This window comes from Aulostomus chinensis, chromosome 11, assembly GCF_037954235.1.
Source record: "Aulostomus chinensis isolate RoL2024-O1b breed Wild chromosome 11, RoL_Achi_v1.0, whole genome shotgun sequence".
NCBI classification, from domain to species: Eukaryota; Metazoa; Chordata; class Actinopteri; order Syngnathiformes; family Aulostomidae; genus Aulostomus; species Aulostomus chinensis.
Genome location: NC_141330.1, coordinates 11,633,368 through 11,658,728, shown reverse-complemented (window position 1 = coordinate 11,658,728; position 25,361 = coordinate 11,633,368). Strand labels below are relative to the sequence as shown.

The window sequence follows — 25,361 nt, the reverse complement described above, 5'->3', positions numbered from 1 at the left end:
AATGAATTATAGCCTGGAGACCTTTAATGAGGCCTCAGTGGGAGAAAGGGACAGGGAGGGGGTGGTGGGTGGTGGGTGGTGGGCAGGTGAGAGCAGCTGTAGCTCTCCCCACAGAGAAGCCTCCTCCCCCACTCTCTCCTTTTCACATCTTTATGTCTCTCATACACCTTTTTGTCTGCAACACCCCAGCACCCTCATCCTTGCTCTTCACTGGGTTTCTCCTCCTTCAGCACTCCCCCCATCTACATTATGTAAAGCCATACATGGAGAAAGTGAGCGCTGTTCCTGTATGTGGCCATGCGTCTGAGTTCAGAGTGTGTGTTTTGAGATCTTGAGTGAATTAAGTCTCTGGAAGTAGTTTTGTGTGAAAGCAATGAAAAGCCTGGAACCTCCACACTTGTGCCAACTCTCGTGCACACATAAACATTCATCCTGCCAATGCTTTTTTGTGCTCTTTTTCATCCGAGCGGTGCCTGCATGGCGACAGGGATCGTGACGGGAATTTCACACCACATGGAAACTCGTTTTATGTGATTGGTGCGTGGGGATCAGACTGGGTTGCCACAGCAGGTGTCATCACCCAGAGCAACTCACAACAACATGAAAGGATGAAGTCTCATGCGCTGATTATCACTTATTTTTAAAGACCCATTTAATAAAGTAGAAGAAAGTATTTCCACAGCTGAAGCTCTTAGGTGTCCATTAGTTTAGCAAGTGTGTGGGTTGGCTGACATTTAAGAGAAGACGGAGCTACAGAGGGATGTGATTATATGTAAATTGCTGTTCTATGAAATGGATGCTGAAGTGGAGCGTCTGTCTCCTGATAGACAGCTGGACATCAGCTAACAAACAAGCCATGAAACATCCCCCGTCTTCTATTAGAATATAGGGTAAGAAACAATGCAAACATATTTTGATGCACATTTTGAAGTATCGGAGGAAAAAAGGCTGATGGAGGGGCTCAGGTAGTGCATCGGTCCATCAGCAGGTGCTGGTTGCACCTGCTGTGTTGCCTCCAGTTTGGCTGGACCCCTGTTCAGACACCATTGGCTGTGTCTTCAGGAGGGGAGCCAGATGAGGGTGTATGTCCTGGTGCCTCCACTAGCACCTCCTCTGGTCGGTCGGGGGGGAGGGGAAACTGGGGGATAATAGTGTGATCCTCCATCTGAAAACTCCTCGCTATCAGATGGAAATATGTGGCCGACAATTCCATGTGTAGGTGGAAGCATGCGGTGATATGCTGTGTTCCTCAAAATGACAAAAGGGTTTGAGCAACAACCAGGTTAGTTTGGAAAAAGGGTGAAATTGGCAATCTACAAAAAAAACACCAAAAAAGAAAAGCTTAATGTAAATAAAAAACTACCTTAATTATTTTTCTTTTACTCTCGCTTGAAATGTTTTCACAGAGCAAATACACAAATAGACGATGGAAGCCCCTTTTTAGAATAAACTCCCACTCGCAAATCTTTAACCCATGTGACTGACTGACCGACTATCTCTGTTGCTGACATTTCACCACATATTCATAGAAATTTATTCTCCAGACATCATAAAACCTGACTGATACTAGCTTGCGCAAAGAACAAGTAACCCACAAAATGTAATCCCTCAAAAGCTTGCTCCATTTTTCCCTGGTAGATGCTTTGGATAACCATGACAACTTTTTCTTCTTCTTCTCTGTTTGTTGCAGCCATGTGTAATATTGCCAATGGAACTGTTACGAAACTGTTACGAAATTCACATTTCCTTTTTTTTTTTTTTTTGCAACATTTCTAAAGTTTTCATCAATTTGCTCGGAGGAGAATTCAGTGAGCAAGAGACACGGGCGCAGCTTTGCTCTCATCAATGCATCTGGTGTCCACAGGCATCCCCTGGTGCCACACAAGTACAGGACCATGTGGGCTGTGGTACATCTGTCACTTTAGAGTCTTGAATTTGACAGTTTAATTCCTCCTTCCCCCATTCTTTAAGTCCTCTGTTTTTCTCCTCAAATTGCCTCTGATCTTTATTAATGTCGCCGCTAGTTTGCAGCGTTTTTTTTTTTTTTTGACTGTGGGGAGGTGGATCAAATGCAAACAAAACACAAGCTTTTTTTGTGTTTGTATATCAGAGTGGGACTACAAAGAAGCCCTTAACATGTGTATATACATATTGTGAGCATGTTAACTGGACGGGAGGTGTGTGTGTGTGTGTGTGTGTGTGTGTGTGTGTGTGTGTGTGTGTGTGTGTGTGTGTGTGTGTGTGTGTGTATCAGTATGGGGGATGGGGTCATGGCGAGCAGCATGAGCAAAAGGCTGAGTTCGCGTCTTTGTCTGTCAAATAAATTATTTAAATCCCATAACAATTAAAGCTGAAATCTGTTATCAGCGTCCTCCATTAGAGGCCCGTGTGTCTGCCGTGCTGCCTCAGTATGCTCCTCGCTCGCTCCCCTCGTCTGGGCTCAGCGTGGGGCTGGATAAAGATCACACGCTGTGAATCTTAAACACACATCCCAGTAGAACAAAGGCTAACAACACGTCGGTGACCTAGGGACACATTCACTCACCAGACATCTTTATCACAGAGTGTATGAATATTTTGACAGCGGTTCTTTTTGATGCAAAATAAAGTGTTACTTTTGTTTTAAGAGCCATTTTGTGTTTAATTTGAAAGATGGCATTCAGAGGGCGTGAAGTGAGTACAAAGAGGCTGCCTGTTTTACATGTACTGTAGATGTTACAGGGTTTTTCCAGGAAAGAGTGCATGATGGGATATTTCTTAGAACCCTGAGCTCTGCATTCACACCTTATTCCTCTCCCTCTTTAATGTTCACTGCCTCTTTATTTCCCCCTTGATGGTCATTCTTACTCCTGTTTCCATTTATCTCTCTCTCTCCCCTCTTTCCATGTTTTTATTGCCAAAGCAAACGAGCCATTAGAAAGGAGTGTATATCCTGTGTGTGTATATGTATGCTGTCAGGGTTTCATTTAGAATAATATATTGTATATTATAAGTGGGAAAATGTTGGAAATGTGACATCTGCCATTCAAAAACAGCAGAACATTTGTCTTATTAGAGTTACTACAGTAACTTTGTAGTGGAACATGAATATGTCATCAGAGCAGGTAATGATGATTATTCTTTGACTAATCAAAGATGTCCTAATGATGACATGTAGAGAGAGCCGGCAACAAATGTTCCTGTAAATGGCATCAACACAAAACATCCTGGATCCAAGATGCTATTTATAAAGTAGTTCTATAATTTCTGTATGTATTGACCTCCAGTCTTTTTTTCTGGTGTGTATTTATTTTTGTATATCCGTGCAATAATTCTAACATTTCTATACTCTGAGGTGACTTGCCAGTGCCCCTCTTGGACTCTTGTGACTATACGGGTGAAGGTGTTGCTATGACCAAAACGCCATGCTCGTTGCAATTTTATTGCATGTGTGATATAAGTGATTGAAAAATGTTCTTCCTCCCCTTGACTCTTGTCACATATTTATTAGACTTGCAGTTGTTGGGAGTGTTATGTGATAATCTATCCAGTATGAGCCGCTAATATCGAAGAGTATATTTTTTTCCCCGGGTATATGTGAATGCCTCGATAAGTGACCAAAGGGATTCCGAAGCCTGTGATGTAAAAACCAAAACAAACCATTACTTAAAAAAAAACTAAGCAATGATGTGAAACAATTAATTCCTCTATATTTTGTGTAGTAAGGAAAGTGCCAAGTGTCACGCTAACGCACTCAGAATGTTGGTTTTGTTCTTTTCATTGGACTGTAAGAACAATATGAAATCATTCAAACTTTTTCCCTTGATGGACTCACTTATATTTAATCCGAATTAATTCAGTTACATTGAGTGGGTAAATTATAGATTTGCATTCTCTCGGAAAACAACACCATTTTCAATTCTTCACTGGACTTTCAAATATGCTATGTGACACTGAAAAAAGAGGCTATGTGTTTGGTTTGTGGACAAGGTGAAGATCTGTCCTTCTCACTTGTCTCCTGTCAATGTCTGGACGCTGACAGGAAGTTGGACTTGATTGATAGCTCAGTGCTGCTAGAGGTCAGTTCACATTGTTGCCCATTTTGGTGTCAGTTTGTGACATCAGTTCTGCCAATGATTTAAAAGTTCATTGAAAGTTGGACCCTGATTCTGCAAATGTTATTTTTCTGTCTTCAGATTGTTATACTGATGCATGCAGTTTCATTTTTATAATGCTCACTATTTGTGGAAAGGTGGATTTATTTGTTGGAGCGTGAAATGTCTCTGCTCACTGAGTGTAGATGTATAAAGCAGCTTGGACTGTATTTGCATGAATATGTGAGTCCATGTTCTTGTCACCCATTTATGAGATATAAACTAAAAAGTCAAACTTTGTTCTAATATGTTCGAAAAAGGCAGAAGACAGAATGGATCACCATTCACATGTTGCGTGTGTGTGTGTGTGTGTGTGTGTGTGTGTGTGTGTGTGTGTGTGCGTGTGAGTGTGAGTGTGAGTGTGTGAAACCTGAGGGTCAGCACCAAGACTGCCGTCTACAATGCCGTGTGCGTGTGAGTGTGAGTGTGTGAAACCTGAGGGTCAGCACCAAGACTGCCGTCTACAATGCCGTGTGTGTGTGTGTGTGTGTGTGTGTGTATCCACTTTGCTCTATGTGGCAGAAACATGGACTCCATACAGACGACACATTACAAACTTGGAGGCCTTCCACATTCGGTCTGTCCTGGGAAATCCTCAACAGCATTAACTCCATCTGTATGGGAGCAGCTATGGCCAAAAAACCCCACCTACATTGGATTGGTCACACTATTCACATGCCTGCTCATCGCCGACCCCGCCAAGTCCTTTATGGCCAACTAAGAAATGCAAAGCGTGCCGCCGGAGGTCAAAAGAGGCGCTACAAGGACCACACAAAAGACCTCCTGAAGTGCTCTAACTTCAACCCCACGCAGCTTTAAACTCTGGCACTTCATAGATCAGCCTTGCAGGCCCCCTGTGCCAGAATAACCTCGCGCCCAATGGCATCAGAGGGCAGCCACCAATGTCTGGGCTCCCCTACCCCACCTTTGGACAGATGTGGGGCTCACCCATGAAGTGGCACCAGCACCAATGTCCCTGACCCCCCCCCCCCCCCCCCAAAACCTGGAGCAAACAATATTATCGAACACGATGGACAGCTAAGAGTGTGTGTGTGTGTGTGTGTGTGTGTGTGTGTGTGTGTGTGTGTGTGCGTGTGTGTGTGTGTGTGTGTGTGTGTGTGTGTGTGTGTGTGTGTGTGTGTGTGTGCGCGCGCATTGCACCCTACATATCTCCTATATATCTTTGTCTCAGGTTGGGCCACCAGTGTGTACCTCCAGAGGGGTTCTGGGGCTCAGCTCTGCTGAGAAAGCACAGGCTGCGTCTTTCGTCTTATTTATGTCTCTATTTCTTCTTCTTACTCTCAATTTATTTAGTGTTTCCTTCCTTCCTTCTGCCCATGCTGCTCTTTCACTCCTTCCTGACCTTCATCTGTCCTTTGTTCCACTGTTAGACACACACTCCCCAGACATTTGCTAGAAGGCAGAATTTGTATAATTGTGTTTGTGTGAGTTTGTGCGCTGGAAATAGCTTTGTCCCCGTACGCTGGTCATAATTAGCAGAGCTGATGCTCTGAAGCTCTGTGCTGCCAAGACAGAATACAATCATTTTATAAAACACAAGGACACTGTTAAACAGAGTGACACTTGAATGAGAATCACACATTTTATAACTTTTATTCTATTTTTCTCTTTCCTCTCTGTTCCTAGTGATCTGCTGTCTTCGGCGTACGTGGAGAGGCATTTGTCACAGAAAGGGAAGACTGTCGTCACCAATGTAAGGTTATGGAGATCATACATCCTGATGCTCACTCTTTCACACAAACATGTGCATTCTCTCTCTCTCTCTCTCTCTCTCTCTCTCTCTCTTTCTCTCTCACACTCTTTCACCCTCACCCTGTCACCCTATTACATATTTGGCACATAGCTTGAGAACAGCATTGTTATTAATTTGCCCAGGCACTGCAGAAGCTTTGGGTGTAGTTCAACCACAGTGATAATGTGGGTCATACTCACCTTGCATTCACCCTTTACACTGCACGTCGGAGTGTTTCATAGAACCATCCGAGAAGTCACTATTTGGAAAAGAGCACATTTTCAAAAAAGTACTTGTCAGGTGATTGGATGAACCATCTGTCTGTCACCGTCCACCTCAGGCTGAATACCACCAGTCAGATCAGTGACTCAGATCAATGAACTGACCTGAACCCAGTCAGTAGAAGAGTAAAAAAACCTCTCCTCTTTCCCGAAAACCCTTCAGTGCTGTTCTTTACTCTTCTTTCGAAGATGAAAATACTCTCCATCGTTAATGTAGCTGATGCTACAGCAGCATTGATGCTAACCTTTTTCCAAGAAACGCCATTGCTGTTTTGAATCAACCGTCTCGCTGTCGTCACATCAAAACCACGCTGCTATTTCCTCCAGTGATTGGTCTGGAGGTTTGGACATGATGAATTCTGATGTGATTTTGTGACATTGTTATGTTGCAATATGAACTCAACATGTATATCAATGCAACATGTAAACAGTCTGTTAGATGAGATTATTCAGGTAACTTATCCAGATAAAATGCACATTACACCAGCTTGTCAAAACACTTCGGATTTGTTACCTGCTGTATTTTACAGATTCCTGTGGTCTCTGCTGGTACTTCTCTCTCCTTGAGCCTTTTATTGGTTAATCAGTGTGTGAATTTGCATTTAGAGAGAAATCAAATCTCATCTGGTCTTTGTATGTCGTAACTTTCATCGGAACAGTGGCCCAAAACTAACATGAGATTAAAATTACTGTGATAATCCTCCGAAAATCTGGACGCCTGAGTTTAGCTAATGTTAGCATGATGCAACAGCAGTTTATAGGAGTGGGTTTTATTGTCATTGTAAAAAAAATTATGGCTAAATTTTTATTGCTAAAATAAAATTAGAGAATGCAGAGAGCAGGAAGGGAGTGTTTGGAGAGAGAGTATTTACTTCAATCACATAAACTCCTCCTCTTTCTAAGAATGCTATTGACATCTATGTGCAGCAGAAATAAAAGTCTGAGCTATTGCATTATTAGTGTATTATATTTATCCCAATGCCCAATCCCAATAATAGACTAGGCTGTTTTACTAACCTTAACAAAGTATAATCCTAACCAAGTCAATTAAGACTTTCTATAACATGATTTGCACATCGCCACCACGTAATGCAGTGTTGAGAAGTTTCAGTTTCATGGTTATTTTACGTATTTCTATGAATTCTGCTCTGTAGAGAGATTTTGAACATTGATAAAAGACGATCAGTCACAGAAAACCAGTGGGTATTAAAAATCTTCATTACTTCATGTTTAAAAGTGCAGTAAAATGCAAAGTATCAGTGCAAAGTGTAAATACTGCTTGCAGTATAAAAACAGTAAAATATAATTTATATTTTTTCATTCTTCTTCTCCGATCCCACAAACGTACACCAGGAGGAGAGAGTGTATTGTTTGATAATCCCGATCTTTTTGTGGCTTACTATATTTAATATTTATTATATGCTTAATTACTCCTAAACTAGCAGATAGCAGATCCGAACCATTGAGCAACGCACTGACACACACACACACACACACACACACACACACACACACACACACACACACACACACACACACACACAATGCTGGGTTTGGGGTGTTTCTCGCTTTTGATGAGAAGTGGAGCAGAAGGTTGACGCCGACAGGCGCAGGACAGATGCTGGGATAGTAGAACATAGAGCCTCTTATAAATAGCTTCAAGCTCTCTCTCTCTCGCTCTCTCTCTCGCTCTCTCTCGCTCGCTCTCTCTCTCTCAGTCTGGTAGGGCTCATCAACTTAAGCTTGTCTTGCAGTTCATTTTAGAACCATTCTGTCTTGTCTCACCAGTACTGCCAGTCGTTTGAGCTGTACCCAAGGCTGTGTTTTGAGAGGGTTACTGGACAAGCTTCTAGCTGTTACCTTTTCCTTCATCTGTTAGACTGAGTTTCAGATCAGGAGCAGTTTTTAAGGCACATCCAAGTTTTCCTTCAATGTGTCATCATTGTGAGGTTACCTGGCAACCAGTATTGTTCTGATTCTAGTTTGTATCTCTCGGTAAAGCCATTGTTTATTTTTATCCATTGAAGAGTGAAAACAACAAGGTATAATAGCTTACCTTACAATCTCTCTGCTAAGCTAATTTCCTTCGGAAGAAGTGATTTTTTAGCACCTGATTATAATTCTTTTGCCGTATTGTCAACAAAGTAAATATATTGCCTTTCTTAAGAAGATTGTGACACCAGGGGTGCTGAGAAGCTCAGCTGGTGGAGCATGTACCGAGGCGGCTGGTCCTCTGAAGCAGCCGTGGGTTCGATGTGGCCCTTTCCTGCACTCTCCTCCCTTCTTTCCTGTCTGATTCAGGCTTAGCTGAAAAAAAAAATCTGACTTTAAAAGAGCATCTCTCAGACAAATGCATCAGGGGAAAATTCACTTTGCTAAAGGCCCATCTCTCTCTCTCTCGCTCTCTCTGTCTGTCTGTCTGTCTGTCTGTCTGTCTCTCTCTCTGTCTCTCTCTCTCTCAGCAGTACTCTCATCTCATGAACTCAGGCAGGATGCTTCCTTCCTGAGCGACACATTTTTCACAGATCTGGCAACCTTCTCTTTCACAGCCTGGGTTCACTGCAGTGCCACTAACTTTGTTTCCAACCAGAGAAACACAATTTTATATAGATTTATAGGTAAAACAATGATTTAGAAAATGAAAATCAATGTAAAACATGCCATTCATACTAATGGTGCAGTTTTTTTTTTTACCAGCAATCCTCCTCATGCAAAGCACAGATGAATTGAGAAGAGGCCACAGCGAGAATTGGAGGTAGAGGAGGACGTAGTGGTGCGTTGCTGTGCGCAGCGTCAGACTGTAGAGCAGTAATTGATCCTCTGATAAAAGCCGTGCTTCCTCAGGGAGGCTAGCTTCCTGCCTAATGGCTGTTAGGCAGCAAGAAATGGACCAGGAAGAGCTGGCCTGCCCAGCACTTAGACACTTAGACATCATACGCATCTACAGAAAATAAGAACACACAAACACACACACGCATAGAGATGGAAAGGAAAGGATTAGTGGTTGAAAATGTTTTGTTTTTACGAATGAACACATGAGCACACACATGCACCAGCAAATTAATGCTTTGTCATTTATTCATTCCCTGATGTTATAATCAATGCTGCAGATTTGAACATATGAGACTTTTTAAGATGTAACCATGTGTGTGATCTTCGTCTGTTTGTGTTCACCCCTCAGGGAGGTGAGCACTGCTACTATCAGGGGAAGGTCAGAGACGTTCCTCGCTCTTTTGTGGCGCTCTCAACTTGTCATGGCTTGCAGTAAGTATCAGCAAAATGTGTGTGTGTGTGTGTGTGTGTGTGTGCGCGCGCGCGCGCGTGCGCATGTGCGTGTGTTCAGGTGTGTTTCTTTCTACTGTCTGTGTGTGCCCAGGCCATTAGCCATTAGGTCAATGTAATTAGTTTTGGCCAGCTCCTCTTTGTTATCATTCTCTTCTCTTGTCTTCTCTTCTCGTCTCGTCTCGTCTCGTCTCGTCTCTTCTCTTCTCTTCTCTTCTCTTCTCTTCTCTTCTCTTCTCTTCTCTTCTCTTCTACTGTACGAGTGATGATGGATGAGGAGTGCCCATCCTTCAGGGCAGACATATTATGTGGCGCTGTGTACCGACATCTGTGCTTTTAAGGATACTGACTGAATTATATTGGTGGTACTGAGTCACATTCTTGTTAAATGTTAAATTCGATAAAGTCACAATACTTGTGCACCCATTCAGTATGAATAACAATTGCAAACTACACTTTTGCAATGTGTTTCAGTGTGTTGTTCAAGCAAATTTTATTCATATGCATTTATAATAGAAATGGAGGAATTGGAAGGGATATTTTGATTTAAATAGTTTGTTAATCAATTTGTCCTCAGCTATCAGTATCATCTGATGTACATATACACAGCAACTCGTGTTTTCAGCTGTATTTTTATTTATTTTTTTGCAAACTATGTAAAATATTGAAATGTATCAGGATATCAGGTTACTATGGTATCGTGATACAGGCTTGTGTTCTGTATCGAACAAGCAAAGACTAACATGAAACAATTGAGTAATTGTCATTTTGGCATCAATATATCGTTTCAGGAATAAAACATTGATCAGTGATACTTAAGAGAATCACTTTATTATGGGAATTGACGCTTTCTTTCACCAATACTTGGCATGTAAATATTTCAGACATCCATCCATCCATCCATCCATTTTCTACCACCTTATCCTGTTCAGGGTCACGGGGGGCTGGAGTCTATCCCAGCAGCATTCGGGAGAGAGGCGGGGTTCACCCTGGACAGGTCACCAGTCCCTCACAGGGCCAACACATAGAGACAGACAACCATTCACACTCACAGTCACACCTACGGTCAATTTAGAGTATCAATCAGCCTCGTCCTCTCTTGATGTCTTTGGACTGTGGGAGGAAGCTGGAGTACCAGAGAGAACCCACACAGGAACAGGGAGAACATGCAGACTCACACAGAAAGATCCCGTGGGACTCGAACTTGGAACCTTCTTGCTGTGAGGCGACAGTACTAACCACTGTACCACCGTGCCGACCCATATTTCAGACACACACACACACACACACACACACATACACACACACACACACATATATATGTGTGTGTGTGTGTGTGTGTCTGAAACATATATGTATATATATTCAGTTGTGATGACCAAAAATGTAACACTTGACGTCTAAACATTCACATGTATTGGTTTCTGTATTTTAACCAAAAACTTAGGAACTAAAATCTCAAGCTGTTGCCACACATATTTAGCACATTAAAGTGTCTGCTGAATTTGTTTATATTGATTAAAATACTAGGATGTGAGTAAACGCCTCTCGTTGGTGTGAATCACGCCTTTTTTCATTCATCCACTGTAATTTACGGTACATTCATTATCATATTGTGATTCATTGTGCTTGCATTTGGCTCTGAAGGATGCTGAGGTGTCATGGTGAGGCATTTTCATTGTGAATGACAGTGAAAACAGATGTGTGAGTCCAGGTCAGTGCAGCTGATGATGGAGTCTTTCTTTGATGGCACAGTCAAGGTTTTCTGACTCTCGCATTCTTTTTATCTGCATGCTTGTCCAGTTGTTTCTGACACACTATCAATCATTCTTGATCCACTCGCTCCTTTAACTCTTTCTTTCTTTCAAATCATCAGTGTAGAGATGAAAATTCCACTAATTTTGGCAAGTGCGTTCAATCAGAGGGATACTGGCTGAATAAGCTAAATCAAGCCCCGGCTTTTAATAACTTTTGCATATTTCATGGGATTGTGGCAACATGTAGGGAAATTTGTCAGCTTAGCAAATTATGTAACAGCACGCACAAGATAATGCAAAGTAGGACATGAATTAATCAAAGCCCAAACAAGAAAAATGTAGCATACATTTTGTCCATTTATTTCATTAGCTATGTTACATTTTCAGGGTTTTCACACAGGCTTTATTGTCAAATTATTTCACTGTTTTCATTTCCTGGCCTATTATCAGCTTGTTAGTCATTCTAAATCACTCTGAATGGTACTAAGTTCTTATAAAAAGCTCCACAAATAAAGACTAATCAATAAACTGATTACAAATAGAGTGATCAAAAGTGACCCAAAAAGACATTGTCTCATATGATCAGTGTCTTCTTTCTTCAGCCATATGCCCAGTAAAGTGATGTAGAGTTTGTAAATAGACATTTTTATTCTGCTGTTGTTAGTAGTTGGTCGCCATTAGCTGACAGGTTTACATGGCTGGTTCTTCCTGCATTCTGCAGTCACCTAGAAGTGACGCAATGAAAAATACACTTTTTGGGTGAAGCGTCACTTTAGTGTAAAGAAATATATAAGCTGACATAGTCAAAAAGGTCAAGACACACTTGTAATTTACTCTGCATACACAACTCTGTGTGCGTGTGTTTGTGTTTGTATTTCTGTGTGACTGGAAGGGGGGGGGGCATTAAGGAAGTATGTAGTGGTGTCAGGGGTTCGACATTTGAAGGAGAGTATTTCCCAGATGCTGAGTCAGGTATTTAGCATAATATACATCCATCTCCCTTTCTCTCTCTTTCACTCCCCCCCTCCCCTCTCTCTCTCTCTCTCTATCTCACACACACACACACACACACACACACACACACACACACACACACACACACACACACACACACACGCGCACGCGCAGACAGAAACATTACCCTGCAATGCAATCGGCTTTCAACTGCATACAGGGGGATGGTGCCCTCAGCTTCCTCCATCCTGTGAAACTGAGTCCAACCAACGTCGGCTCAAAACATTATTCAGGTTGAAGGCTTGATAAGAACATAAATTTAAAAAAAAGAATCCTGGTGGCATATGAAATCACCAGAACAGCTGGAATTTTGGCAGATACTGTGGGTTCATTTGAAACCCCAAAGGTTTTCCACCATTTTGGTGGTAGATAAATCAACATTTTCTGTTTTGTAATATTTTCTGCGATAATTAATTAGCACTTTGTTTTTGAGGGGGTCATCAAAAACCAAATACGTCAATAAAAGGAAACAATGCAACCACCAGATGGTTCAGGTAGCCTGTCATACAGAAACAACAGAGAGTGAATGGATCGCCAATCATGTTTAAACAAAACAATCTCCCTTCGGGTAAATTGTGCTATGAAGTACAAGAGGACAAGAGTGTGTCCTGAAGGTGAAAAGAGAGGAAATAAAGCAGATTCAGGAGAAAGAGAGAGAGAGAGAGACCAATTGTGTGTGTGTGTGTGTGTGTGTGTGTGTGTGTGTGTGTGTGTGTGTGTGTGTGTGTGTGTGTGTGTGTGTGTGTAACTGCAGTTTTAACCCTGCTGACTTCACTAGTTGACCCAAGCAATCTCCTAAAAGCTTCAGAGAAGGTTAGCGGTCCGCTAATGTGCACATGCGCACACTCAGATGACTGCGGACAGAGGCGAGAAGACCTTCATGCTTCTTATGATTGATATGTTGAGAGATGAGTGAGCGGCTGTACATTTGAAGTCATTTTTCACAAGGTGTAAGAGAGGAAGGCCAAGGTTTTTACTGCTCTGTATTTAAGAGATGTGAGTCATTGCTACTCAAATCCTCCATCTTCTCATTGTTCCAGAGATAAAAACCAAAATCCTCACATGACCTTTAAGTTATGTTGTGTGGGGAGATTCTCTTAGATTATTGGCTGACCTTTTGTTTCACATTATCCTCCTAAACTCATGGGAGCAAGGCCAGAATATTGTTCTGTCCACAGTTACACCTTTATTACACCGAGAAATGTTCCAAATAATATAATAACCCCCCCCCCGCCCCCCAAGTGGTAGAGCTCAAACCATCTGGACTGAATTGCCTAACCAATCATACTAAAAGCTGAGTGGAATTCAAATGTATTGATGAATAAAACAACAGCAATTTGTATTGATGTGTCTCTCTCCTCTCTCCCTCTCGCTTCTCCTCCAGTGGGATGTTTTTCGATGGCAATCACACCTACATGATTGAACCTGGAGGACGGGGCAGCAGTAACGTGAGTAGTACCCTGCACGTCTAAAGTTATGTAGCCTCTTCTCTTTATCAGCCTCTTCTCAGTCCTGTTGAATCTTCCACACTTCCATAATCTGCTGTAGGAGATAATGAGAGACAAAGCTGGTATTACAAGATTCATCCAGGGGTCAGTTATTGTCCTGAGAGGATCATAAGACAAAAGCAGCATCAGTTACAGGCCACATCAGTCGTTCATCCTAATGAACCTTGAGTGCAGCGCACAGGTCTCAGGACAGAGAGATTTGCTCAGCTACAAAGGCTACAGCCAATTGGATAATAACAATTACAGGCATTATGGCTGGAACGAAAGGACAGATCTGAGATGGTCTGTAGACGCCTTGAGCATGAGAGTGAGTGTGTGTGACTTCCTGTCTGCTCTAATTAAAATGTCCAGAAGAAGCGTGTGTGTGGTGTTAATCAGGGAGGGACGAAAGACAGTAGATAAGAGAGGTCGGGGATTCATGTTTATGTCCCTGCGTTTGTGTGTGTGTGTGTGTGTGTGTGTGTGTGTGTGTGTGTGTGTGTGTGTGTGTGTGTGTGTGTGTGTGTGTGTGTGTGCACTCATTGGCATTGGTAGGGTGTAGAGATACTTAGCATTCATTCCCACATTCACTTTTAGTGCCAGTGGTTTTGAAGCAGCAGGCAGGATAAGAAAGGAGCAGGGTGAAAAGATGAAAAGTGCAAATGAAATAAAGGAAAGAGGAATGGTAACAGAGACAGGTTAAGAAAGAGGAATACAAAGCAGACAACAAACTCACATTTCCTGGTAAAGTTAATGGGACTAGAGAGCACTGAGAGCAGGTATAGATTTGTGAAGACTTCAAAACCTCGATATTTACGTTCTCGGGCTCTAATTAAAGCTGCAAGCAGCAACGAATGGATCATTGCGCTTGGGTGGACGTTGGAGTCTGTGTCTGCTCTGTGGAGCCAGAAGGAGACCTGATAGGATCTGGATTTAGACTGAAGGAGCAGACTAATGTGGACCCTATGGTGCAAATATCCCTCTCTGCTTCCACTAGGTGGTGCTACAGAGCAAATACTTTCTTTAATATGTTGCTGTACATTGCGTGAAGACAACGCACTGTAATTTTGATGGAAATCAAATGCTGTTTGGCACATCAGGCTCACTTCCTGTAGCCACTAGGCGGAACTGCGACTTCAGCTTGTAGATGTCTTCAGGTCGGGACTCTCATCAAACATGTCACATTTAAGGTCTAACTGGCTTCTCAGTAACTCCTCACCAAGTTCCTAAGGTGTTACTGACCAAATATTTGATGCAGCTGGTGGACACACAAGGTGGAGCAATCAAAATGTAAAAAGCCGTGATGTCATTTCCTGTTGCCACCAGGCAGCACTGTGACTAATATGCCCTAAAATTGATTTGGTTCCTCCTTTGCCCACACTACACCCCCTCCCACCAGGTCTGGTGAAACTCTGCATCATAGTTATTGTGTAATCCTGCTGAAAGCCAAACTAACAGACAGACTAAAGCCACTGAAAACATGTCCTCCTCGACAGGGGTAATTAGTTTGCTTATCATTGAATTTAAAACAGAGAAATAAACCCAGACCTTCCTCTCCCCACCCGTTTTATTTCACATCTGCCTCAGCGTCTCTTCCTCTCCTACCTCCTCTCCTGGCCCCATCGTCACTCCTCTGTGTTTGCCACCGTCATTCCTTTTCAACGTTTTCTGGAGAGACTGAATTATTCAAGCGATGAGAGACAGAGAGCCGCAGTACTCTTCTGTAGAGTATCTTGGTCACCTTTTCAGGCACGATGACGTAAAATAGACATAAAAATTTGAGGAGGTTCTTTCTAGAGGATCATGTCCTTTTTGTTCTTGTGTCATGCTAAACATTTGACCCACCCTACATGGGGTTACTAAGCATTGTAAACATGAATAATGTGTATAGACATGTCAGAATGTGAAATGTGGACATATTGTTTTGTACATTTCAAGATGTTATACTCATTCTGCAAAATATAAGGAATAAATATATCGAAGCCATGACAACTGAGGATGTAATGCTCACTGAAGTTAAGATAAAGATCTACACTTAAAATATTTAAACCCTATAATGGCATCTGTGCACAAACGCATTTTTAGCAAACGTGATTCATCGACAGTTTTCATTTTTTACTTGTTAGGTCCGCAAATCTAGTCTGCTTGACAATTGTGCGGACAGTGCCGCCCTGGAGCCCAGCGGTGGCTGTCAGTGTGTCAGCACGGGACAGTGGGTCTGTGCTTCCCGTAGGGAATGGTCCTCCATGATTGTCTGCCCTGCTCTGCATCTCCAGGTTCTACTGGGTGTATCTCTTTCTGCTTCACTTATTTTATGTATGTCTCGCTCTCTCGTTGACAGTCTTCTACAAGCTGTCCACAGATTCTTGTCAGATGTCTGCTGCAAAAACCTAAGTGCTGTCATGTAGCAACTAAAACACACACACACACACACACACACACACACACACACACACACACACACACACACACACAGAAAATAGTGCAGGTTAATATTAGAGGGCTGTTATTTCAAAAGGTTGTATGCTCTGTTGGGTCCTTGTTATACCCGCTAACAGCCACATATCACTTTCTGTCCCTTAGTAACAGCATTGAAGGCATCGTGGCCTGTGATGCACTTCTGACTCCGGCTGTTTATTATCTTGGGGGGGGGGGGGGGGGGGGGGCGGTGTTGAGATGGAACCGGCATGGCTCCTGGGGGCCATATGGTAAACCCATCTGCCCTTTTTTGCCAAGGCAAAAACAAAGTTATACAGGATATTAGCAAAGTGCATCTTGAACAAGCTCCACTCGTTTAAAGTGCCAGAGTGTGTTTGTCAGCAGTTAAACTCACAGTAGTGTCCTGTGTGCTTCGAAGTTGGCCAGCAAAGATCATGTTGTTCCCTCGTGTTATGTGGCACTCCTTGAGCGTGCGATCGTGTGCATTTTCGAAGGAGGATATGTGTGATGCTGGCACGCATGTGCAGAAAACACCATATGTTCAGCCCTTTTTGGACATTCTAAACTCACCTGCACCTCGGGGAACCTGCAGCTACACCCTTGAAGGAACACGCCAACTTTTTGGGAAATATGCTTATTTGCCGTTCTCCCTAGAGCGAGACAAGAAAACAGATCCTCTCTCTCCTCTGTGTGTTTTAAGAAGCTAAGACCCACAGAGATTGTCTGACCGCTAGCTAGCTTAGCCCTGTGAATGGTTGTGAGTGGGAAGTGTTAGCGTTTAACTTTAGGGTTGTGTATAACATCCACTGTTTTAAATTGCAAGATATTGAAATGGCAGAATGAGAGACCCAGTCAGCACCTTAAAATAAGCTATTAAACAAAACGCTTGTTGATGAATAGAAAAGGGACTACTACGAATAATCATGGCTGAATTGTGGTGGATGAGGAGGATTACTGCTGGACAAATCAAGATCCTTGAGCCTATCCATATGTATAAGACTACGCAGAGGAGGAAGTGCAGGTTATGGAAGCCAGGCTGCTAACTAGCCTGACTTTGTGGGTCTCAGCTCATTGATGCACACACAGAAGACAGACGGGTATCTATCTTATCTGGCTCTAGGGAATATATCAAATTAGAGTAATTCCTAAATGGTCGGTTTGTTCCATTTAAAAAACAGACAATTGTGCTGCATTTTACATTGTATATTGTTACACTGAATCGCCATCTCTTGAGCAGCCACCAAAAGTGACATTTTCCTCTTGTGGCCTTGCAGTGTTGAGATTCTTTGCTGTTTCAATAATTTAGCATCTTGTTGTTTTTGTAAAACATTCTCAAATATCTCATCTTGTGATGTCTGTGACTGGTTTGCCTTTTTTATCATCATTGCTAGCTTTTGATACTGGGTGGGTAAGACAAGGAGAGACACGGAGGAAGTCAGAGGATGAGGGGGTGGGGAGGTGAAAAATGAAGGGAAGGGTGTGTTCATGGGGGGTCGTGGTGGTTTTTGGGTGGTGGCAGGTTGTAGGCTGGGGGCCAAGGGGATTTTTTGTTTTATCCTGCTACAAGCTGGGTATGTTGTGGTATAGAGTGAATGGAATAAGAAAGGGAGGGTCTCCCTGTGGCCTCAAGCCGAAATCATGTTACTAAACCTGGACCAGTTCATTCACACATGCAGAGAGAGAGAGAGAAAATAAAAGCATGTTCCCCCTCATCGCATTATATTCATGAGCCAGCAGTCTGTGTCTGAGATACCGTCTCCCTTAGCAACCCAGGCTCCACCCCCATCTCTTTGTAGCAAAACATACGAAAGCCATCTGTGTTTAGACCCTTAATCTCCATCATACACCCCCCGCTGAGTCTATATGGTGTATTTTTTAAGCTTGTGTATGTAAAAAAGATGATCTTGGGAACAAAGAATATTACAACAGTAAATTCGGCGATAACTGCTTAGATAATTACATATTTTGCTTAGCGACAAAGAACATAAACTCCTGTCATCAACTTCTCTAATAAAGGTCTAATTAATCACCAACAACTAAACTGCCAGCAAACATGAAAGTGTGACATCAAAGAGGGAGTTGGTTCCAATTACGACTGCTGCAGCTTTCGCTGGTGGCTGTTAATTCGGATGTTCAGACTACTTCAAAGATAAGACAAAAACTCACTAGAGTCCTGAGTAAGATGCATTTAAATCCTGCTCTCGCTGTCCTTAATTGCTTGCCGTCCCTCTCGAGACTCTGATAATATAAATATTTATCCACACACAGGCCAGATCACAGTTCAGGGTTCATGTTAGCGAGTTCATCTATTCTAAGTGGCTTCTAGTGATTGACAGTTCAAGGTGGCGGCTCAGTTCAGACAGAAGCCAAATAAAACTTGCTCACTAACAGTTTTATTATTGCATTTTATTTTAAAGTCTACAAATAAAAAATAATTAGTCTGTTAATCATTTGGTTATTTGACAGAAGAGTAACCCATTCATCACTGGCTCCGGCTCAAATGGAGATGAGACGCTTTTCAATGTCGTGTATGAATATTTGTGGCCTTTTTTTTAAAAGAAATATTTCGACACAAGAAGTGAGAAGTGAACTTCAAACGCATCTTCATTTGCATATCAGATTACCATTCTTCTGTAGCGGCGTGCGTCTCTATGTGTGACGGAGACATGGTCGCTTTTCATTGTGTTGAAGACTTGTTTATCGCTGACATTACTCAGGTCACTGATGAAGACGAGTAGACGAGCTCATGGAGATCGTGTGATGGAAAACAACACACGTGAAATACATTTTCAAGAATAAATGGAAAAAATAAAGACAAAGCTGTTGACAAGATGAAGATCAACTCAGAGATGGATGAACTACTAAAAGATCAGTTACCTCGTCATCAAGTGAAAGGGAAAATACTGAGTACAGGGGCAGCACAGTCAATTGAAATTTAGTCAAAATTGCAATTTTTCTTACGTCACAGGAAGTTTATCAGAGGCCGGCTACGTGTCAAAACACCGCTTTGAATTAAATATTGTGGTCCTGCAGAGATATCCTGCCTACTTGTCAAATTCCAGACACATCATTATCATTTTAATGGGTTTCTAATGAAAAGTAATAATTGTGAAATACAAACATCCCCTTCAATATCGTAGATCAAGCCATGATTATAAAATCAGTCAAAACAGCGATTTGAATACGCAGCCCTATTCTTTACTTTATCACAGAATTCATTCAAGTCAAAAGTATTTTAAATATGTAAAACAATCCTTTTATTTTAAATTAATTATTTCTAGGAAACCAGAACCTCACGGGTGAATGATTCCTCACATTTTATCAATTAACCTTTAAGTCTGGTGACTTAATCAGTTCATCCATCACTGACGCAAACAGGCTTCAGCCTGGCCCGATTGTTTATTTACTAAGATGAATACATAAAGTTTTGATTGCGTGATCATTTTTGCTGCCATCGTCCAAATCAAGGGCTCGGTTGTACTTAATGTGTACCTAATTAATTACTTAGTGTACTTAATATGTGGTCTACTGGTCCAGTGCATGACACACGAACACATTTATGCTTTATGATTTAATGTTTCAGAAAAAACTTTCACTGACCATAAGGTCACCTAATACAATGACAAACACATTTGATTTACAAAATGTTGCTCAGTGCTCAGAACATTTAAAAAAAAAAAAAGGCAATTAAACTGGTAATGGTGCTTTAACACAAGTAGCTGCTACCACCAGTGAATGAAGTCAATAGCACAATGTCGTCTGGTGACCAACGAGATTTTAACAGTTTATCATAATCTCATGGTCAATAAGAAATAGCGGATACAAACCACAATTTTGGTCCCTTTCAAACACACAATTAAAAAAAAAAAAAAAGGATTAATTCCAGAGGTACAAAATTCACATCTGTACATTAAGTTCAACATAGATTTCTTAGTGCCATCTTTTTTGAGGTTACTAAGCGATAATTAAGTGTTAACGTATCATACTGGAGAACAAACTACAATCACCAGAATTGGGTGAAGGCAACAATGTAAACTGGCAGTGTTCACATGATTAGTGCATTATTTAACTACAGCAGCTGCGCTTGACAGACGTGATCGACAATTTATGTTACACAAGCGGGACTACAGGCAGGTGTTTAGTTCACACAAAACAGTGTTTTAGTAGCAAAAGTGATAAATCGTTTGTGTTCCATCCAACATACCAGTGTAACAGGAATGTGTGATTTTTCTAAACCACGGCGATTTGGCGTCCAGTGTAAAGGCTTCGTTTGATCTAATGTGGGAATAAACAATCAGCAACAACCACAGTAAAAGTAACAGTTCGTATCGTAGGCAAACACTGATGAAATAACAGCTGGTAAAATTCCTTTACCCAGTCCATGTTTTAAGGTTTGATACTGGTTGTCTTCCACTATTTTTGGCTACAAAAGACAAGTTCACGTTCTCCTTCTACAAACCTAAGATGTATGGATGTTACAGATATTTCCTATACTTCATATAAAATCTCCTGCAGTCTTTTGACAGTCTCATCTATCACTGTCATAAATGTACGGGACAGACTGGCTGGATTCTTGACAGTATCTTTCTCATATTACTGACTTCAATCCAAAATACTTGGTTAGTTTTGATAGAGGTAAACTCATCAAGGTAGTTGGAGAGGAACCTTAAATGTGACGTTCTCATCTGCCTCTCTCTTCCTACTGTCCCTGAGTCAGCACAGGAATGTCAATCTCTATGGCAGACATCCGTGAGCGGGAGGAGTAACGGTGTCCAGCGTAGCTTGACGCGTAGCCCTGAGAGGGAGCGTAGCCCTGTGATGGAGCGTAGCTCTGTGATGGAGCGTAGCTCTGTGATGGAGCGTAGTTCTGTGAGGGGGCATAGCTGTACGTCTGGGTCCCACCCACCTCTGACCCATACCCATCTGGAGCAGAAATCTGAGACATGTACACTTGCGGAGGAGCGGGGGCGGCAACACTTTGAGCGTAGCCCTGTGAGGGCACATAAGACTGTGCATCGATCACAGTGGGAGGGAAAGTCTGCGGAGGGAAGGGCTGCGGACCATACACTGGCGAGGGGGGAAATCCATTGGCAGTGAGAGGCTGAGTGGACAGTGAGGTTGGTATGGAGGGCAGAGGCAACCAGAAGGGGGAAGGCAACTTCTTACACATACAGTACCACATGAACATCAGCAGGGCGGCAAACATCAGTCCCCCAGAGCACCCTATGGATACGTACACAGCAAAGCCATCGGAGAAAATGTTGTCATATCTGATGTTCATCTCCTTGGTGCGGAACAGGAACCACACAGAGGGTGCGATGGCGATAGCTCCACCCAGGAACAAAAACATCCCAGCCACCAGGTGACAGCCTGCACTGTTCACCAGGAATCTTAGAGATTTAATGTCTGGCTCAGGTTTGTCTGAGCAGCAGCAGGTTTTACACATCCCAGCCATGGAGAGCAGCAAGGCTAGAGATCCAAACATCAGACCCATAGGCAAGCAGAACTGCAGAAGCCTCAGATCAAGCTGGTCCAATTTAGAGTACCACTGGAAGTAAGAGAGGAGATTTCAGGAGTTGTTGGGATGCAGCAGAACATTTACAAGTAGATTCAAAGGAGAAACATTTTTCAAATACCTCTGAGTCGTAGAAGTAGCATCCTGAATAGCCATCCTGTTTCACGCATTTAGCCCACAGCCCATCATATACGCTGATGTTCTTGGCGTTACGATTGAAGGTGACCAGTCTCGTAACGCGCCACTGCGGGATTAAACATGCAACAAAAATCCCACCCACAGAAAGAAAGGCAATGATGAAGGCAAAGGCATTGGTGGCGTGAATGTCCCGGCAAGACATGATCGCTGGTGCTGATAGGAACTGAGGCCACTGGCAAGTTCCTGTTAGAACAAGTGAACAGAAGAAGCCAGACAATACAAATGGCTTGTCAGTGCAAAGGAAACCTAAAATAACATAATGTTCTCATGATAGCATAATTTCAGTGTATACACATCTTGGTAAAAAAAGGTACAGTTGCACAAGTTTCTGCAAATGACCCTCTTACTAGTGAAGTAAGCTAAGTGTGCCACTGAGTGACCCAGCTTTGGGCAACCCCCCTGCATTTGTATTCACTACGGTGTAGTTGACCCAATATCTGCCGTCCCTGGGAAACAATGCTCTCATTTCATTAGCAAACAAAGTGGCAACGAATCGGTGGTCAAGATGTCTGTGCTGCTTGCGTTACATAGACTGGAAAACTAAACAATCAGCAATTGAATTAGATGTTTCAGCCTCTGTGTGAAGGACTGTGGCCCTGTGTGTAAACTTGATCTCCGTGAGCTGCTAGCTCCTAAAAGATGTCGATGTTGTCCCAGACTGTTGTATTATATATCCTGTAAAAAGTAAGAAACTCTACAGCTCGCTGTCTGCCAGCTGCATCATTTTTCAAATAGTTTGTCAGAGCTCTATTGTTAAAAGCAAGACAGATTCTTATTTTTCTATCTTATTCTGTTGTGACAAATGAATCCTTTATCCTCTTTCAGTTAAAGATTTTATTTATCTGCTATTTTCTCATCGTCATCAACCTACTACCAACTTCTAACACCTAAATACTATAGTAAAGTGAAGTGACACTATGCGTGCAGAATCTTTCTCGAACTGTCCGATAAGAGTGGATTACAAGTCCAATTTCAATTCCTAGAGCACTGCACGTGATGCATGTTCAAGTTTAATTTTGTGCGAGTAAAATCAGAATTAGTATTTTTTTTCCCAGATGATTCTTTTTACTTTTAACACATATGATGGTCAGCTAATATTAGCCTCGCTATCTAAGCTAACAAGCATCGCCCTATCTCCCAGCAATAATTAGCCACGTAAACATACCAATAAAACTTGTGTACACATAAAATAATTTCAATATACGAACATACCTAACAGTATTAGTTAAAACGGATCATCTGTACATGGGATAATTAACTAAATTTACAAAGAATATAAGCTAGCGTCATACTGTTAGCACTAGCCAGCTAGCTAAAACGTTACCATCGCTGCCACCTGTTGAATCCTGAATTCTTTGACGCTAAACACAGTAAACGCGGTAACTAAGTTACACTAAATCAAGCATAGACTACGATACCTTCTATTCCCAGCAGTTGAATGACGTTTATAATAAAGATTGTGACATTTTAGCCTTGTACTTTATCACACACAAGCTCCCAAGCCAATCCAGTGAGGCACTGAAGCGTAAACAGGATGTGTGGCCTCTAATCTGGGTTGTCTTCGCCCACAGCGCTGCCTCACAGGTGCTGACAGCGATTCAAACCGACAACAAAATTGTTTCTTTCAGGTTCTCTGTATTGGCCTCTTTTCTTTTTTCTTTATGAAAGTGTACCAATGCTTAATGTTGTCATATTGTAGGAAATTAAATGACAAGGCTCGTCTCTTTATAGAGAATTTGAATTTAATTTTAAGATCAGGCAAATGGGAAGTAATGTCCTTTTACATAGTACATAGCAATGGTAAAGGAAATATATTTTTATTGTTGTTGAACATTGATTAAATCTTTAAGCCAAGTAATGATGCTCAGTTCTTCTTCTTTTTTTTTTGTTCTTCAGGGGGATGTCCAAATTCACATGATATACAAATCTGGAGGACAAGGTGGACTTTATGATCTCCTCAATGGTAAAATGACAGCTGAGTAGAAATATGAAAACACTGTTGGATTTTGTGTCCTACATTTTTTCCTCACACATACAAAAGCCCCACTGTGTTTGAATACTAATGGAAGCACATTCCTAGGTGATCTTCCTGAGCCGCCTTTCCCCAGTCCTCCATTTCCTGGGTCAAAAGTGGTTCACAGAAGAAAAAAGAGACAGGTATGGTCCCAGCGCAAAGACAGATGTTGCAAAGTCCTCGTTATGAGCGGAGGGATGCTGATGCGTTTACTTCACATGTGTTGTGCATGTGCAGTGTTTTTGTAAGTGATGATAGCGAGATAATTGTACTCTAGATGCTCTTTGCCCTAACATGATAACACTGTTTCCCGCCTATATTTATTATATTAATTCACAAAGCTAAAGACAAGGCGCTGTTTCTGACAAAGCAGCTCCCCACCTCCTCTGCTTTTTCATTAAATATTTACCAGAGTCGGGGCTCCTTTCAGCATCATCTTCTCTCAGTCAGATGTCTGCAGCTGCATCAGAGTTACTATCATCTTTATTTGGGATTTGGAGAAAGACAAGTCTGTTTTAGTTTTCCAAAGTTTATTGGAGTTGATGTGACATCTATTGTCTTTTCACTTGCGATATGAGTTTACTGTGATACGCTCTGATATTCCTGTTGATGTTAAAATGTCCCGATATTAAAAAATTCTGATTTTCTGCTAAAATGGTTTTGTTTTCTCTCAGGCTCCGCGTGCACCTCGAAGTGTAGAAGATGAAACCAAATATATTGAGTTGATGGTTATCAATGACCATTTAATGGTAAGTGTTATGATGTAGATGTACATTTTTGATAGCCAAATGGAATAACTATAGTTATTTATTAATGCTCTAATGCTTTTGTATATGCTATGGATTTCCTGTGTCAACCTTCGTCCATACATCTTTAGATGAAGTTGTGCTGATGTGAAGCATCACTGTCATTGATGCAGTGAAAAATGTGCGCTACATTATTTGTCAGATTTCTCATTGCCAGCAAAGCAAAGATTTTAAGTAAGTTGACAGCTTCATGGCTCAGAGGTAGAGTGGCCATCTAGCAACCGAAAGGTCGCTGGTTCGATTTTCACTTCTCCTGGTGATCATGTCGCAGTGTCCTTGAGCAAGTTTCTGAAGCCCTAATTGCTCCTGACAACCCTGTGACGAACTGGCGACCCGTCCAGGGTGAACCCCGCCTCCTGCCTAATGTCAGCTGGGATAGGCTCCAGCCCTCCAGCCAGCTCCAGCCCCTTAACAGATAACTCCCTGTCATGTCTTAAGTTCTTACTACACATGTAGGGTTTCAAAAATGCCCCCCGCTTCCATTCTGCCATGGCAAATTTATATATATAGCAAATGTTTTTTTCATAAATCATCGAAAAAAGAAAAAAAAAGTGATCAAATGTGAAGAATCACAATAAAAAAGTATAAAAGCATAAAACATAAGTATACAATCAGCTTGAAGCCACTCGTAGAATCAGCTTGAAGTGACTGCAAAAATAGAGATCTTTCTGCTCTGAGACCA

At 41.9% G+C, this 25,361-nt stretch overlaps 2 protein-coding genes across 4 annotated transcripts in view; one reads left to right on the top strand and one right to left on the bottom strand.

The window, feature by feature from the left end:
* adam22 (ADAM metallopeptidase domain 22) overlaps positions 1–25,361 on the top strand; it is a 60,373-nt gene that overhangs the window by 15,941 nt on the left and 19,071 nt on the right. For all 3 annotated transcript variants that reach the window (XM_086218474.1, XM_086218473.1, XM_086218475.1), the window contains exons 4-9: positions 5,781–5,847; positions 9,349–9,431; positions 13,605–13,668; positions 23,756–23,822; positions 23,940–24,016; positions 24,548–24,622. In XM_086218474.1, coding sequence (XP_086074600.1) covers positions 5,781–5,847; positions 9,349–9,431; positions 13,605–13,668; positions 23,756–23,822; positions 23,940–24,016; positions 24,548–24,622 — 433 coding nt within the window. The remainder of the gene's footprint in view (positions 1–5,780; positions 5,848–9,348; positions 9,432–13,604; positions 13,669–23,755; positions 23,823–23,939; positions 24,017–24,547; positions 24,623–25,361) is intronic.
* cldn12 (claudin 12) lies at positions 18,595–23,401 on the bottom strand. Its single transcript, XM_086218480.1, has 3 exons — positions 23,278–23,401; positions 21,783–22,042; positions 18,595–21,694 (listed from the first exon to the last, which is right to left on the bottom strand). Exons 2-3 carry the CDS (start codon positions 21,999–22,001, stop codon positions 20,846–20,848), a joined length of 1,068 nt encoding a protein of 355 aa, XP_086074606.1. The 5' UTR covers positions 22,002–22,042; positions 23,278–23,401; the 3' UTR covers positions 18,595–20,845.

Coding starts and splice junctions, on each gene's coding strand:
- cldn12 (XM_086218480.1), bottom strand. CDS start 22,001: ATGTCTTGCCGGGACATTCACGCCACCAATGCCTTTGCCTTCATCATT. Junction 21,695..21,782: donor GCTACTTCTACGACTCAGAG/GTATTTGAAAAA, acceptor TCTTACTTCCAG/TGGTACTCTAAATTGGACCA.